Raw genomic sequence first — 18051 nt, 5'->3', positions numbered from 1 at the left:
GCTGTGAGTAAAGAGAATGACCAGCCGTACGGGCAGCATCCGTGGGGAGGCAGAGTGGTGTAACGGATAGAGCGGCTGTCTCCTAGTACCAGAGACCTGGGTTCAATCCCGGCCCCTCTGACACTGTGTGTGTGTGTGTGGTTCTCCCATTTCCTCCCAACATCCCAAAGGCCACTGTAAATTGTTTACAGAATCTGTGTTGGGGAGGTGGGATGTTGATGGGAATGTGGGGAGGCTTATTATACCTGTTACCCTGCTGTATGAGTCCATAAGTTCAGAAGGTTAACGGTATTTAGGTTGGTGATACCTCACTGTGGCTGGCCAGTTCTTTCACAAACTGTAAAGGCAGGTTATCTGAATATTGGGAGCTTTGTAAATTGCCTGCCTGAAACACACACATGTGAGACACGTGTTCCCATGATGCAGTGGTTGCAAAGAGAATTGATCCTCCTTCCCACCCGCTAACCAACTCTCCCTATCCCACCTCACCTCCTCAGAACTGTCCCCACCAACCCCCCCGGTCACATAGAGTACGCTGAGGCCTCTTCCTTCTGATTGGTCTGCAGAGGCGGCAAAGTGCGTTGCACGTGGCGGTGGAGAGGCGCCAGCCACCTATTGTGGAGCTGCTGCTGAGGGCGAACATCAACCTTCACCTCCAGGACCAGGTCAGGCACTATCCCGCTCCTCCTGCTCCCGCCCGCGGGTCCTGGTGCTCGCCAGGTGCTGCAGTCTCCCTCCCCACAACCCACCTGCGCCCCTCCCGAACTCCTGCTGCCAAGCGGGGCTCTGCTCATTGAGGCTGCTGTTGTCTCCTGGACATGGCTGGACCTGGATGGGTGCAGGGGGACGTGCCCAGATTTGTGACTCTCAGCAAAATATTCTGGCTGTTTCTTTCCAGCTTGTTGGGCCAAGGTGCTGTAGTCTCCTTGCACCACCCACCACCCTCCCCCTCTCGCCCCCAGCCCCGACCCCACCGCCGGATACAGGGGCGGCTCTCTGCCGCTGGGCTCGGGGAGGTCAGGAAGTGGCAGCTCAGATCCTGGGAATGGATTCCGTTCAGGGACTGGGGATCAGGGATCGGGGGCAGGCTTAGGCTGCATGTGTGCAAGGATGTGTGTGTGCATAACGCATACATTCACAATCTCACACAGACACACCCGTCTTTCACACTCCTTCACCGTCTCTCTCTGGTGCTCTCCTCTTTCCCTCCCCCCCCCCCCACCTCTCTCACAAACACACACACTGCTGGGCACACTTTCTTGCAAAGACAGACACATACACACACACGTACACACACACACACAGTCACAGACACAGAAACACACACACACACACACACACACACAGTTACAGACACAGAAACACACACAGACAGACACACACACGTACACACACACACACACACAGTCACAGAAACACACACACACACACACACAGTTACAGACACAGAAACACACACACACACACACACACACACAGTTACAGACACAGAAACACACACAGACAGACACACACACACACACACACAGTTACAGACACAGAAACACACACACACACACACACACACAGTTACAGACACAGAAACACACAGACAGACACACACACACAGTCACACACAGAAACACACACACACACAGACACAGACACAGAAACACACACAGATACACACACACACACACTCACACACACAGTTACAGACACAGAAACACACACAGACAGACACACACACACACACACACAGTCACACACAGAAACACACACACACACACACACAGTCACAGACACAGAAACACACACACACACACACACACACACACACACACAGACACAGAAACACACACACACACACAGTCACAGACACAGAAACACACACACACAGAAACACACACAGATACACACACACACACACACACACTCATTCTCTCACACACACAATGTCACTGTCCCACTCCCGCTTCCTGACCTGTCTCCAGTTGCCCTGCTGGGGTGGGAGATGGAAAGCAGTGAGACCCATCACTGTTCACCCGGTAAGGGTGTCCGACACTGGACTGAAGTGGGAGGGGTTGGGGGAGACACTTCCACTGTCTGTGCCCAGTGACCGTGTGTGTGTGTGTCGGCCAGCAGCAGGGGCACACAGCGCTCGACCGGGCTGTCCGCAGTCAGCACGCGGCACTGGCTGACATGATCATCAAGGCGGAGAGATTCCACGCCCGTTCTCTGGTGAGTAGGGACTGGGGGTGGCGGGGGGCAGCACGGGCAGGACGATCCCACAGTGGAATGAGGGGAGGGGCAGAGGAGATCCTGCCAAACAACATCTGCTCACGTGGAGGATAACGAGATCTCCCTCCTCACTGCCCCTCCTGTGAGGCAGCACTCCCTCACCACCCCTCCTGTGAGGTGGCACTCCCTCCTCACTACCCCTCCTGCAACGCGAGATCTCCCTCCTCACTGCCCCTCCTGTGAGGTCGCACTCCCTCCGCACTACCCCTCCTGCAACGTTAGATCTCCCTCCTCACTACCCCTCCTGTGAGGCCGCACTCCCTCCTCACTACCCCTCCTGCAACACAAGATCTCCCTCCTCATCACCCCTCCTGCAACGCGAGATCTCCCTCATCACCACCCCTCCTGCAACGCGAGATCTCCCTCCTCACCACCCCTCCTGCAGACAAGATCTCCCTCCTCACCACCCCTCCTGCAACGCGAGATCTCCCTCCTCACCACCCCTCCTGCGAGGTGGCACTCCCTCCGCAGTGCAGTGCTCTCTCCCGCTGTTCCACGTTGCCTCCGAGTGACTGGTCCCTGCCCGCGGGAGGGGGTGCCACGAGTGGGCAGGGCTGTCCTGCCCGGTTTGTGCCCGGTCTCACTGAGGTCGCGGGGGCCGCACCGGGAGCAGTGGATGAGATGGACCAGGTTCGAGGAGGTGCTGGTGAACCTCCAGCTCACCTGTTTAGATGCCCAAACGGAGGATGTGTGGGCGGGGGGGGGCAGGTTTCACGCCCCTTACGGTTATAGGGGAAGCTGCCCGGAGACGGGGAGAGGTGAGTCGGGAAGGATAAGTTGAATTGGGTAAGGTAGAGTGAAAACTTTGTTCTGCAGCCATCCACACCGATCATTTCATCGCATCAGTGTGTAGAGGCAGGACAAGTGAAGCAATAACAGAATTCAGAATAAAGTGTTTCACTTGCAGAGCGAGTGCAGTGCAAACCGATGATAAGGTGCGGTTGGCATGGTGAGGTAGATTGTGAGGTTAAGAGTCCATCTTGTCATGCTAGGGAACCGGTCAATAGGCTTGAAACGGTGGGATAGGAGCTCTCCTTGAGCCTAGTCGTAGGTGCTTTCAGACTTTTGTATCTTCTGCCCGACGGGAGAGGGAGAAGGGGGATTGTTCGGGGTGGGTGGGGGCTTTGATTCTACTGGCTGCTTTACTGAGGCAGCGAGAGGTGTGGACAGAGTCCATGGAGGGGAGGCTGGTTTCTGTGGTGTGCTGAGCTGCGTCCACACCCCTCTGCACTTCCTTGAGATCACAGTCAGAGCAGATGCCGCAGCCGTGAGGTAACCAGACAGGGTGGCTTCTGCGGTGCGCAGGCACTGAATTCCTCAGCCTCCCAAGGAGAGAAGGAGAGAATGGTTCCTGTGGAGGGCAGCCAGGGGAGGGGCTGGGAGAGGGGGAGACGTGGCCAGTGCTGGGGAACCCCGTTGTAACTGTGACAAGAAGGTGCCGGTGGCATGCTGAAGGATGAGGACCAGGGGAGCCCTCTCCGTTCTCCCTGGGAGAGGTGAGGGAGCGGCCTCCATCGGCTACAGTGGCTGGGGAGCCTCATCTCCGGTGGCTGGGGAGGGGGGATGGGGGTAAAGCGATGTGAGCCCAGCTCCCGTGTTTGATATCTCCCTCCTTCCCCCCCCCACCCCAGGGTGCTAATGGGCAGACGGGGGAGCTGGACCTGACCCTCAGGCACGTGGGGGACCTGAGCCGGGTGCGATCCGTGCTCTGGGCTCTGGCCACCAGGCACCAGAAGCCGGGAGACTGGAAGAAGCTGGCCCTGCACTGGGACTTCTCGGCAAAGCACATCCAGGCGCTGGAAAACCAGTGGACAGGTGAGGGTCGGGGTGCGGGGGGTGACGGATGGTGGAAACGCCGAGGGGTGGGGAACGGAACTCTGTGCTGTGGTCGGCGTCGATCGAAACACGATCCCTCGACAGTGGTCCCGGTAACCGCAAAAGAGCGGGATTTCCCGGGGGCCAACCATTTTGATTCCTATCCCCATTTCAATATATCGGTCCATGGCCGCCTCTTCTGCCACGATGAGGCCACTCTCAGGGTGGAGGAACAACACCTCATATTCCATCTGGGCAGCCTCCAGCCTGATGGCATGAACACTGACTTCTCCTTCCAGTAATTTACCTCCTCCCTCTTCTCTCTTCCCCTTTACCCCACTCTGGTCTCCTACCTCTTCTCCTCACTTGCCCGTCACACCCTCCTAGTGCTTTTCCTCCTCCCCCTTCTCCCAGGTCCACTCTCCTCTCCTCTCCGATTCCTTCCTCTCCAGCCCTTTACCTGTCCCACCTGTCCCCTCCCACCTTCTTACTTCATCCCCTCCCCCCCACTCACCTGGCTTCCCATCACCTTCTAGCTATCATATAACCATATAAATTGTGGATAAATGTGAAGTTATCCACTTTGGTGGCAAAAATAGGAAAACAGATTATTATCTGAATGGTGGCCGATTAGGAAAAGGGGAGGTGCAACGAGACCTGGGTGTCATTATACACCAGTCATTGAAAGTGGGCATGCAGGTACAGCAGGCGGTGAAAAAGGCGAATGGTATGCTGGCATTTATAGCGAGAGGATTCGAGTACAGGAGCAGGGAGGTACTACTGCAGTTGTACAAGGCCTTGGTGAGACCACACCTGGAGTATTGTGTGCAGTTTTGGTCCCCTAATCTGAGGAAAGACATCTTTGCCATAGAGGGAGTACAAAGAAGGTTCACCAGATTGATTCCTGGGATGGCAGGACTTTCATATGAAGAAAGACTGGATGAACTGGGCTTGTACTCGTTGGAATTTAGAAGATTGAGGGGGGATCTGATTGAAACGTATAAGATCCTAAAGGGATTGGACAGGCTAGATGCAGGAAGATTGTTCCCGATGTTGGGGAAGTCCAGAATGAGGGGTCACAGTTTAAGGATAGAGGGGAAGCCTTTTAGGACTGAGATTAGGAAAAACTTCTTCACACAGAGAGTGGTGAATTTGTGGAATTCTCTGCCACAGGAAACAGTTGAGGCCAGTTCATTGGCTATATTTAAGAGGGAGTTAGATATGGCCCTTGTGGCTACGGGGATCAGGGGGTATGGAGGGAAGGCTGGTGCAGGGTTCTGAGTTGGATGATCAGCCATGATCATAATAAATGGCGGTGCAGGCTCGAAGGGCCGAATGGCCTACTCCACCTATTTTCTATGTTTCTATAACAATTACAGCACGGAAACAGGCCATCTCGGCCCTTCTAGTCCATGCCGAACGCTACTCTCACCTAGTCCCACCGCCCTGCACTCAGCCCATAACCCTCCATTCCTTTCCTGCTCTTTACTCTTTATATATCTGAAAAAATCTTTTAGTTATTCTGCTTTATACTACTGGTCAGTCTCATATTTCATCTTTTCCCTTATAGCTTTTTAGTTGCTTTTTGATGGATTTTGAAAGCTTCCCAATCATCCTCCTTCCCCTCCCCCAACTTTTTATTCCGGCATCTTACCCTTTCATTTCCAGTCCTGATGAAGTGTCTCACTGTGTGTGTGTGTGTGTGTGTGTGTGTGTGTGTGTGTATACACGCTTAAACACTAGAGAATTCTAGGTTTTTCCAGTTTCCTTCTGTGTTCAGGGTTAATTGCCCCCCCAACAGTGAGACCAGCATTCAGATACTGATGGGGAGGATTGATGAGGATGGACTATCTTGTGCATGAGTTTTAAGTTTGTACGTTCTCCTTGTGACCACGTGTATTTCCCACTTCCCTCCCGCATCCCACCGACATGCATGGTTGTCGAGTTAATTCCCCCCAGCTGGTGGGTGAGGGGTAGAGTCTCGGGGGGGTGGTGGAATTGATGGGGACGTGCGGAGAACAGAGACCATTCGTGGGGGAGTGGGAGCGTTCTATGCCCGTGGGCTCCCTTTCCACGTATGCTTGAGGAAGGAGGTGTTGCGTCTGAGACAGCGGGAGGAGGTTGATTCCTGGGTTGGAGGGATTGGCGTAGGCAGTAATTTTGAGCAGGGTGGGTGCCAAGGAGGCAGAGTGGTGAGCTTGCTCACTGAGGGGCCGTCGCGTTAACTGCTATGCTGTCGTAGGGCGTCACGGTAGCGTAGCGGTCAGCATGGCGCTGTTACAGCTCAGGGTGTCGGAGTTCAGAGTTGAACTCTGGTGTCATCTGTAAGGTGTTTGTACATCCTCTCTGCGAACACGTGGGTCTCCTCCGGGTGCTGCGGATTCCTCCCGCAGTCCAACAACGCACCGGTTAGTAGGTTAACTGGTCACTGTAAATTGCCCTGTGATTATGCTGGGGTTAAATCAGTGGGTTGCTGGGTGGTGAGGCTCGTTGGGCCGGAAGGGCACGTTCTGTGCTGGATCATTAAATAAAAATAAAAACATCTGAAATCAGAGGGACTTGGAAGTCCTTGTGCAGGATTCCCTAAAGGTTACCTTGCAGGCTGAGCCGGTGTAAGGAGGACAAATTTAATGTCAGCATCTATTTTGAGAAGATTAGAATGTGAAAGCAAGGATGTAATGCTGACAACACACACACACAATGCTGGAGGAACTCAGCAGGTCAGGCAGCATCTACGGAAATGAATAAGCCGATGATGTTTCGGGCTTCAGGACTGGAAAGGAAGGAGGGAGACGCCAGAATAGAAGGGTGGGGGGGAGGGAAAGGAAGGTGGCTAGAAGGTGATTGGTGAAGCCGGGTGGGTAGAATAGACAAAGAGGAAGGAACCATGGGAGAGGAGGGAGGACATTAGGGGAAGAGGAAGGAGGAGGGGACCCAGGGGGAGGTGATAGGCAGGTGAGAAGAGGTAAGGGGCCAGAGTGGGCAATAGAAGAAGAGAGGAGGGGGAGGGAAAAGATGTTTTTACCGGAAGGAGAAATCAATATTCATACCACTAGGTTGGAGGCTACCCAAACTGAACTCCTCCACACGAGGGTGGGCTCATCTTGGCACAAGAGGAGGCCGTGGACCAACATGTCGGGACGGGAATGGGAATGGGAATTAAAATGTTTCGCCACCGAGAAGTTCCGCTTCTGGTGGGAGTGGAGGCGCTCTCCGAAACGGTCCCCCACTTTACGAGGGGTCTCACCTCTGTAGAGGAGGCTGCATCGGGACCACTGGACACAATAGACGACCCCAGCAGGTTTACAGGTGAAGTGTTGCCTCACCTGGAAGGACTTATTGCTGCCCTGAATGGAGGTTTGGGAGGAGGTGAACGGACAGGTGTAGTACCTAGACTGTTTGTAGTGATAAATGCCGGGAGGGAGATTAGTGGGGAGGGACAAACGGACAAGGGAATTACGGATCCTTGCAGAATGTAGACGGGGGTAGGGGTGAGGTAAATTCCTCCAGCATTTTGTGTGTGTTGCTTTGGATTTCCAGCACCTGCAGAACTTTGCGAGTTTATTACGAGGCTATCCAAGATGCTGGTCAGACAACATTTGGAATGTTGTCAGCCGCCTTGTGTCCCGAATCTAAGGAGCAATGTGCTGGTCCAGGGAAATTTCACAAGAATGGAAAGCTTAACATTTTGTGTCTGTAGGCCTGCACTTGATGGAGTTCAGAGGGATGAGGGGGGAATCTCATTGAAAACTACTGGATTTAGAAAGGCCTGGGAAGATTACATATTGAGAGGATATTTCCTATAGAGAGGGAGTCTCAGACCAGAGGGCACAGATAGAGTGGATCTGGAGAGGATGTTTCCTGTAGTGGGGGAGTCTAGGACCAGAGGGCACAGATGAGTGGATGTGGAGAGGATGTTTCCTATAGTGGGGGAGTCTAGGACCAGAGGGCACAGATAGAGTGGATGTGGAGAGGATGTTTCCTGTAGTGGGGGAGTCTAGGACCAGAGGGCACAGATAGAGTGGATGTGGAGAGGATGTTTCCTATAGTGGGGGAGTCTAGGACCAGAGGGCACAGATAGAGTGGATGTGGAGAGGATGTTTCCTATAGTGGGGGTGTCTAGGACCAGAGGGCACAGATAGAGTGGATGTGGAGAGGATGTTTCCTGTAGTGGGGGAGTCTAGGACCAGAGGGCACAGATAGAGTGGATGTGGAGAGGATGTTTCCTATAGTGGGGGAGTCTAGGACCAGAGGGCACAGATAGAGTGGATCTGGAGAGGATGTTTCCTATAGTGGGGGAGTCTAGGACCAGAGGGCACAGATAGAGTGGATGTGGAGAGGATGTTTCCTATAGTGGGGGAGTCTAGGACCGGAGGGCACAGATAGAGTGGATGTGGAGAGGATGTTTCCTGTAGTGGGGGAGTCTAGGACCGGAGGGCACAGATAGAGTGGATGTGGAGAGGATGTTTCCTATAGTGGGGGGAGTCTAGGACCAGAGGGCACAGATAGAGTGGATCTGGAGAGGATATTTCCTGTAGAGGGGAGTTTATAACCAGAGGACTCAGCCTCAGAATACAAGATGTTCCTTTAGAACAGAATTGAGGAAGAATTTCTTCATTCAGAGGATGGTGAATCTGTGGAATTCATCACCACAAATGCCCGTGGAAGCCATGTGTAGGGTGTATTTAAGGCAGAGAGTTGTAGGTCCTTGGTTGGAAAGGGAGTTAAGGATTATGGGGAGAAAGCAGGACAGAACTGGGGCAATGGTTCCTAGCAGCAATCAAAACGGAAGCTGTGGTAGGAAATCAATGGGTCAGGCAGCATCTGCGGACAGAAACGGACAGTTGATGTTTACGGTCGAGACACTTCTGCTGAAGTCACACGTGCCACCCACTCTCAACACTGACACATTGAAACATCTTCATTAAAGGTGAGGGGAGTTGTCCTGGGGCAAACCCTTACCCATCTCATTCGCTCTTTGTTTCCAAGGGAGCGACAGCTACAAGGAGCACGGGTACCGGATGCTACTAATCTGGCTTCACGGCATCAGCAGCCTGGGCAAGCACCCAATCAAGGAGCTGTACGAGGGCCTGGTGGAGATCGGAAGCACCGACCTGGCAGGTGAACTTAGCCTGGACTGGGATAGGGAGCATGGAACAAGCCCGTCAGCCCACCACTCTGTGCTGAACACAATGCCAAATTCATCTGCAGTAAATCCCTTTCGCCTGCCTGTGATCCATATCTCTCCATTCCCTGTACAGTCTATCAATGTGTCTATCTCCCCATTCCCTGTATAGTCTATCAATGTGTCTATCCCCATTCCCTGTATAGTCTATCAATGTGTCTATCCCCATTTCCTGTATGGTCTATCAATGTGTCTATCTCCCCATTCCCTGTATAGTCTATCGATGTGTCTATCTCCCCATTCCCTGTATAGTCTATCGAAATGTCTATCCCCATTCCCTGTATAGTCTATCGAAATGTCTATCCCCATTCCCTGTATAGTCTATCGATGTGTCTATCTCCCCATTCCCTGTATAGTCTATCGAAATGTCTATCCCCATTCCCTGTATAGTCTATCGAAATGTCTATCCCCATTCCCTGTATAGTCTATCGATGTGTCTATCTCCCCATTCCCTGTATAGTCTATCGAAATGTCTATCCCCATTCCCTGTATAGTCTATCGAAATGTCTATCCCCATTCCCTGTATAGTCTATCAATGTGTCTATCCCCATTCCCTGTATAGTCTATCGATGTGTCTATCTCCCCATTCCCTGTAGAGTCTATCGAAATGTCTATCCCCATTCCCTGTATAGTCTATCGATGTGTCTATCTCCCCATTCCCTGTAGAGTCTATCGAAATGTCTATCCCCATTCCCTGTATAGTCTATCAATGTGTCTATCTCCCCATTCCCTGTATAGTCTATCAATGTGTCTATCCCCATTCCCTGTATAGTCTATGAATGTGTCTATCCCCATTCCCTGTATAGTCTATCAATGTGTCTATCTCCCCATTCCCTGTATAGTCTATCGATGTGTCTATCTCCCCATTCCCTGTATAGTCTATCGATGTGTCTATCCCCATTCCCTGTATAGTCTATCGATGTGTCTATCTCCCCATTCCCTGTATAGTCTATCGATGTGTCTATCTCCCCATTCCCTGTATAGTCTATCGATGTGTCTATCTCCCCATTCCCTGTATAGTCTATCGATGTGTCTATCTCTCCATTCCCTGTATAGTCTATCGATATGTCTATCCCCATTCCCTGTATAGTCTATCGATGTGTCTATCCCCATTCCCTGTATAGTCTATTGATGTGTCTATCCCCATTCCCTGTATAGTCTATCGATATGTCTATCCCCATTCCCTGTATAGTCTATCAATGTGTCCATCTCTCCATTCCCTGTGTAGTCTATCTGTCTGTGTCTTTTACCCCTGGCAGTCTATTCTAGGTACCTAGCACTTGCTGTTATAAGACTATTAATTAAGACCATATGACGTAGCAGCAGAATTAGGCCATTTGGCACATCGAGACTGCTCCACCATTCAATCATGACTGATTTATTTTCTCTCTCAACCCCATTCTCCTGCCTTTGATCCTCTTTGATGCCCTTATTAAGAACCAATCAACATCCCCTTTAAATATACACAGCGATTTGGCCTCCACAGTCGTCTGTGGTGATGAATTCCACAGATTCACCACCCTCTGCCTGAAGACATTCCTTCTCGTGTCTGTTCTAAATGGGTGTCCCGTATTCTGAGACTGTGCCCTCTAAGACTCTTCCGCTAATGGAAACATCCTCTCCACGTCCAACATCTCGGCCTTCCAGTATTGTGTAGGTTTCAGTGAGAACCCTCCCTCACCCCTTATTCTTCTAAAGTCCAGTGAGTACATGCCCAGAGCTGTCAAAAGCTCCTCATACATTAACCCTTTCATTCCCAGGTAGTTGCTTAATACAGTAAGTTGGACTCATGGCCTCACAATCGACCACATTATGAGTTTGCGCCTTATCAATTACCTGCACTGCACTTCCTCTGTTACACATTATTCTGCATTGTTATTGTTTTACCTCGTTCTACCTCAATGCAGTGAGTAATGACTTGATCTGTATGAAGAGTACGCGAGACAAAATGTTCACCGTATCTTGGTACGTGTGACAATAGTAAACCAATTTCAATTCTAAAAACTTGCCCACACTTCTCCTTTAAACCTTCCTCTCACCTGAGATAGGGCGAATGCTTAGACCATAGAACAGTACAGCACACAATGTTGTGCCAACCCTTAACCTACTCCAAGATCAACCTGACCCTCCCTCCCACATAACCCTCCATTTTTCTTTCATCCATGTGCCTATCTAACAGTCTCTTAAATGCCCTCCTTGTTGGGGAATCAAGAACCAGATGGGATCATTTTAGGGTGAGATTTAATACGATCCTGAGGGGCCACTGTTTTTAACACAAAGGGCGGTACTAACGTGGAACAAGCTGCTGGGGGATGTGGTTGATGCAGGTACAGTGACAACGTTTAAAAGACAGTTTGACAGGTACATGGAGAGGAAAGGATGCAGACCAATCACTACTGCAGATGGGGCATCTTGGTCAGCATAGGTCAGATGGGCCAAAGGGCCTGTTTGCAGTATAACTGTGATGTGAAAGTATTCCCTCTACCTGGGCTAAACAAGGGTAAATGGGACTCGCTTGGGTGGGAATCTTGGTCAGCATGGATCAGTTAGGCCGGAGGGCCTGTTCCCATGCTCTGTGACTCCATTTGATATTTCTATCCTGGAATAAATGTTCCCAATATCATCTCGATCCAAGCCCTTGATAATTTTGTGAACCTGTATCCGCTGGTGCCAGCTGTATCGGTCTCTGCCGTATCAGCTGCGTGGAGAGGGGGAGCCTGCTACACGGGTAACAGCTCGCTCTCCATATCGTACCGCCCTGGTTTGCGTATGACAGGCGCCGTGCGCCGCTGTCGGAGGAAGGTCTCTGTCCTCGAATGATCCCCCTCTCCCTCGCTCTCGATGGAGGGTGAGAGGAAGCTGGTCTTTGAGTCGGGGTGGGGTGGGGGAGATCATGGTCTCTATGGCGTTCGTTTGCTTTTGCTTGCATGGTGGGGGGGTTGGGGCTTCTTCTGGCACAAGCAGGGAGGGAGGGGCGATGATTTTGCTGCTGCTTGTGGTTAGGAGGGGAGGGGGCGCTTTGGGGCTCTGATATTTCTCTCATTCATTCTGCGGGGTTTATATTTCGTGGATGTCTGTGAAGATTAAGAATTGAACCACCTGACTGATCATAGGATGCAACATCCATGGCCAATCTCATCCATCTCTGTAGGGCCTCTCCATCAGGTCTGGAATATTTCCCTTGTCTGGGAGCCTTAACTTATCCCGAGTTGCATTCTCTTTTAAAACAGAGAAGGTGCGTCGGCAGGCGAATGCGGAGCAGGAACCGGCCAGGAGATGCGTGCTGATGTGAGGCTGGCGGTCAGGCCGAGTCTGCACCGTGTCCGAAGGATCTTGCCGAACTAGTTGGTCGGTGCAACAATTGTGTCCAAAACCACAGGATGAGGTGATGTAGCAGACGGCGTCTGGGAGCAAGGATTGAGAGCACCTACCTGGTCTGGCCGTCAGTCACTTCTGCCGACTCCTGAATAGTTTTTCATCTCCTGATTGCTATAAACGGACTAAGGATTCTAAAAACTGGGAAAGGGTCAGTGGAAGCAAATGTACATGGCTGACAGGGATGGTGAACCAACTTAGTTACATTTCATGGGCCTTCCACTGAGGAGAAAATCTCCTCAAACCTGCTCTTGTTACCTTCAGGTGGCAGAGAGGTGACTGTACCCAACTTCTTCTCTACCCCACGAATGCTTGATGGGTATAGAGGGAGTTTCACTCTGTGTCTGACCCCAGGAGTGTGCGGTGGGACAGTGTAGAGGGAGCTTCACTCTGAGTCTGACCGCGGGAGTGTGTGATGGGACAGTGTAGAGGGAGCTTCACTCTGTGTCTGACCCCGGGAGTGTGCGGTGGGACAATGTAGAGGGAGCTTCACTCTGTGTCTGACCCCAGGAGTGTGCGATGGGACGGTGTGGAGGCAGTTTCACTCTGTGTCTGACCCTGTGAGTGTGTGATGGGACAGTGTAGAGGAAACTTCACTCTGTGTCTGACCTGGGGAGTGCGTGATCGGACAGTGTAGAGGGAACTTCACTCTGTGTCTGACCCCGGGAGTATGTGATGGGACAGTGTAGAGGGAACTTCACTCTATGTCTGACCCTGTGAGTGTGTGATGGTACAGTGCAGAGGGAGTTTCACTCTGTATCTGACCCCAGAATTATGTGATGGGATGGTGTAGAGGGAGTTTCACTCTGTATCTGACTCTGGGAGTGTGTGAGAGAAATTTTACTCTGTTTGAAAGGCCGTGGTCTGGAGAATCTGATGGGGAGGTCTACCCTGCATCTGGTACGACCCTTGTGTGTTTCAAAACAGTCATGTGTATCGCCATGGAGCTAGACTTATGATGTGTGAGGTGGTGATATCCCTGCTGGATCCCACGAAACCCCACACTGGCTCTGCCACCTGCATTAAAGTTCAGGTTCACTGTTTGAGATCGGCGGATGTGGTGTTTCGATTTACCTCAAATGTCATTTCTGAAGAGAAATTTGATGTGAGAGCTAAGATCTCTACTCTTCAGCCAGCTCACTCCATGTGATATCAAGCAATGGCTGAGCACCGTTTTGTATTAACGTTTCTCAAAGTGTTCCTGGGCCCAACACACAGATGCAGTCACGAGGAAGGTGCGACCTCTGTGGGAGGTTCATCTTGCCACTGATGAACTTCTGCAGATGTTCTGTTGAGAGTGTCCTGACTGGATGCATCGACGATTCGAGTGCCCGGGAACGTGCAGTGAGGGTAGTGGACTCTTCCTCCCCACTATTGGTCATACCTACAGGCAGGGTTCCAGAAGCCAGAAGTCCCACACCACCAGGTTCAAGAACAGCTACGTCCCTTCAGCCATTTAGTTCTTGAACCAACCAGCACAGCCCTAATCACCACAGTTTCATACAGATCACTTTGAACTTAAATGGGCTTCTTATGTTTGAATTGTTGTCTTGTAAAAGTGTGGTATAATTTGTATATATTTCTTGTGAATGCTGCTTACTTGGTGCCATGTACCTGAGATGTTGCTGTAACCTAGTTTTGGACCTGTGCATACATGGATATTCCGGTATGACAATAAAGTCAACTTTGTCTTTGGATCCCAGGACTGGGTTGGACAACCTCCCAGCTTCAGTACTGAGACAATGCTCAGGGTGGATTCTCCATACTGTCATTCCTGTATCTGCTGATTTGTGCCCAGTTTGAATTTTGCCAGACCCCCTGGTTCCAAGCAGGGCCCAGTGTGCTGGACTCCAAAGGTGAGAATGCCTCCCCTCAATGATAAGGGCATCACCTGACCCAGTGAACTGCTGGGGATCAAAGGCAGACACTCTCGATCTCTAACCAGCACCGAGAAAGCCGGTTGGGGATATGGGAAGTTTCAAGTCTTCAGGATAGAATTTCAGCTCCTGGTATCATAGAACATAGAGCACTACAGCATATTACAGGCCCTTCGGCCCACAAAGCTGTGCTGACCTTTTAACCCTTCCCTCCTACGTGGCCCACCCCCACCCACTTTCTTTCATTCATGTTCATTCTAAGAGTTTCTTAAATGCTCCTATTATGTCTGCCTGTTTATCTTGAGGCATAGTGAACAGCTAGAAACTTCCCCAGCACCGAAATGGCTGATACGAGAGGGTATAATTTTGAGATGACCAGAGGAAAGTATAGGGGGAATGTCAAAAGTTCTTTTTTTACACAGAAAGGTGGGTGCATAGAACACACTGCCAGGGGTGGTGGGCGAGGCAAATACATTAGCAAAATTTAGGAGACTCTTATGTGGGCACGTGGCCAAGTGGTTAAGGCATTGGACTAGTGACCTAAAGGTCGTGAGTTCGAGCCCCAGCCGAGGGAATGTGTTGTGTCCTTGAGCAAGGCACTTAATTACACATTGCTCTGCGACGACACTGGTGCCAAGCTGTATGGGTCCTAATGCCCTTCCCTTGGACAACATTGGTGTTGTGGAGAGGGGAGACTTGCAGCATGGGCAACTGCCGGTCTTCCATACAACCTTGCCCAGGCCTGCGCCCTGGAAAGTGAAGACTTTCCAGGAGCAGATCCATGGTCTCGCAAGACTAACGGATGCCATCTCAAGAGGCTCTTAGATAGACACATGGATGATAGAAAAAATGGAGGGCTATGTGGGAGGGGAGGGTTAGAGTGATCTTTCGGTAGGTTAAAGGTTTGGCACAACATTATGGGCTGAAGATGCTCAGTGCTACCCATACAGTGATGAAAAGCACATGGGATTAAAGGGTCAGTAAACTTTTTACCCACAGACACCATTCAGCACATTTACTCGTGTGCAGAGACTCAATGCACTGTGGGCCACCAATTAAACACCCTCAAGAATTGCTTTTCTACTTTCCAAAGGTGCACGAGGGGAGTCAATTTCCCCACAGACAATGAGGTCCCTTGAGATACGTTAGCCCAAGAGGCCTTTCGATGTGACACTGTTGTGTAACGCTCCCACACAGCTCACAATAAACCGGGCACAATCCTTCCACGTCAACGCGTTGCTCCCAGAACCTCTGATCAGCGGATCTGGTCTGGCAGAGTTAGTTCACCATTCTGGTGGGTAAACCCCAGGAACTATTCAGCACCTTGAATCTGCCCCTCCCTCCAACTGACCCAAAGGTTCATCGCTGTTAGCCTTGGCCAATGTTGGGAGAGAATTCCAATGGTTACCACCCTCTGATCAGAATGCATCCTCTTGGACATCAGGCCGGTGGGGGAGAAAACATTCCCTGGTAAGTTGGATTCAAACATAAAACTCCAATAATCTGCTCTCTGCCCTCATCCCGTGGAAATCGGACACTTGGGCTTCTGGCCGCACACATAGAACAGAGAACAGTACAGCCAAGGAACAGGCTGCCAAACCAGCTAAAAACCAAATCAAAGATACCCAAACACTAACCCCTCCTACCTACACAGTGTCCATATCTCTCCATCTTCCTCACATCCATGGGCCTACCTAAACATCTCTTAAAAACCTCTAATGTATTTGCCTCTACTGCCATACCGGGCATCCAGCACTCTCGGAGTAAAAAACTTCACCGTCACATCCCACTTGAATCTACCCTCTCTCACCTTCAATGCATGCCCTCTGGTATTAGACATTTCAACCCTGGGAAAAAGCCGCTCTCTGTCCACTCTATCTGTGCCTCTCATAATCATGTAAACCTCTATCAGCTCTCTCCTCAGTCCCAGTACCCCAGAGAAAACAACCCAAGATTATCCAGCCTCTCATGATAGAACATGCCCTGTAAACCAGGCAGCACCTGGTAAACCTCTTCTGCACTCTTGCCAAGGCCTCAATATTCTTCCTATAGAGGGGTGACCAGAACTGTATGCAATACTCCGGATGTGGCCTAACGAGAGTTTTATAGTTGCAACATCACCTCTTGACTTTTGAACTCAATGCTTCGACTAATAAAAACGAGAATTCCATAAGCCTTCTTAACCACCTATCAACCTGTGTAGCCACTTTCATGGAGTTATGAACTTGGATTCCAAGATCTTCCTGCTCAGCAACACTGTTCAGGATCTCGCCCTTAACACTGTACTGTTTCCTTACATTTGTCCCACCAAGGAGCAACACCTCACATTTATTTGGTTTAAACTCCATCTGCCATTTCTCTGCCCATATCTGTAACTGATCTACCCTGTGGTGTATTCTTTGCCAGTCTTCTACAGCCTCACCAGTCTTGGTATCATCCACAAATTTACTAACCCACGCATCTGCATTTTCACCCAGGTCACAACCAGCAGAGGTCCCAGAACAGATCCCTGTTCTTAATCTTAATCTGGATTAGCCATTCATGAGGGATTTGGTCAAGTGCCTTATGAAAATCCATGCGGACAACATCCACTGTCCTACCCTCATCAGTCTCTCTCATCACCTTGTCAAACACTCTATCAGGTTGGTAAGGCACAACCTGACCTGCACAAAGCCATGTTGGCGCTTCCTAATTAGGCCATGGGTTGCCAAATGCTCATATATCCTATTGCTAAGAATTTTCTCCAGCAATTTCCCTACAACTGCCATGAAACTTATTGGTCTATACTTCACAGGATTTTCTTTTGTTCCCTTCTTGAATAGAATATTGACCATTCACCACTCACTGGGACCTCGCCTGTTGGCCAGAGAGGACACAAAGGTACTGGTCAAGGGCCCAGCAATCTCATCTCTTCCTCCTTCAATAACCTAGGGTAAATCCCTTCAGATCCTGGAGACTTATCCACCTCATACTCATTAGGAGGCCCAACACTTTCTCCTCCTTGATCTCTAAACGCCCTAACATATTATACACAACTTAGCACTCTTCTCCTGGTCCTCCATATCATTTTCCTTGGTAAACACTGACGCAAAGTACCCATTAAGTACCTCACCTACTTTCCCCTTTATCCTCGAGTGGTCCCGCCCTCTCCCTAGTTATCCTCCTACTCTTGATGTAAGTATAGAATGCCTTGGGATTCACCTTAATCCTACTTTCCAAGGTCCCTCCTGGCTTTCCAAATTCCCTCCCTTAGTTCAATAGTTCCAATTAATATCAGAGAAATGTATACAATACACATCCTGAAATTCTTTTTCTTCACAGACATCCAGGAAAACAGAAGACTGCCCAAAGAATGAATGACAGTTAAACAATAGAACCCCAAAGCCTCCCTTTCTTTTCTTTTTTGGTTTCTTTAAACGCCATGTTTTTCGTTTGATCCTAATTTCAGAAGCTTTACATGCACTTCCTTTTTATTGACTAAAAACCGTGACTACACACCTTTCCTGTACTCTGTGCAAT

At 50.4% G+C, this 18051-nt stretch overlaps 1 protein-coding gene across 4 annotated transcripts in view; it reads left to right on the top strand.

Moving 5' to 3' along the window:
• The window catches only part of LOC134343014 (ankyrin repeat and death domain-containing protein 1A-like), a 37609-nt gene extending 20485 nt beyond the window's left edge, over positions 1-17124 (top strand). For all 4 annotated transcript variants that reach the window (XM_063041828.1, XM_063041829.1, XM_063041826.1 and 1 more), the window contains 5 exons: positions 567-665; positions 2125-2220; positions 3912-4095; positions 9085-9216; positions 12511-17124. In XM_063041828.1, coding sequence (XP_062897898.1) covers positions 567-665; positions 2125-2220; positions 3912-4095; positions 9085-9216; positions 12511-12572 — 573 coding nt within the window. In that variant the 3' untranslated portion in view covers positions 12573-17124. The remainder of the gene's footprint in view (positions 1-566; positions 666-2124; positions 2221-3911; positions 4096-9084; positions 9217-12510) is intronic.
• Positions 17125-18051: the final 927 nt, after the last annotated feature.

The sequence above is a fragment of the Mobula hypostoma genome, chromosome 2 (genome assembly GCF_963921235.1).
Source record: "Mobula hypostoma chromosome 2, sMobHyp1.1, whole genome shotgun sequence".
In the NCBI taxonomy this organism is placed as follows: domain Eukaryota; kingdom Metazoa; phylum Chordata; class Chondrichthyes; order Myliobatiformes; family Myliobatidae; genus Mobula; species Mobula hypostoma.
The sequence above is the reverse complement of the archived record's forward strand: the minus strand, read 5'-3'. Positions and strand labels throughout refer to the sequence as shown.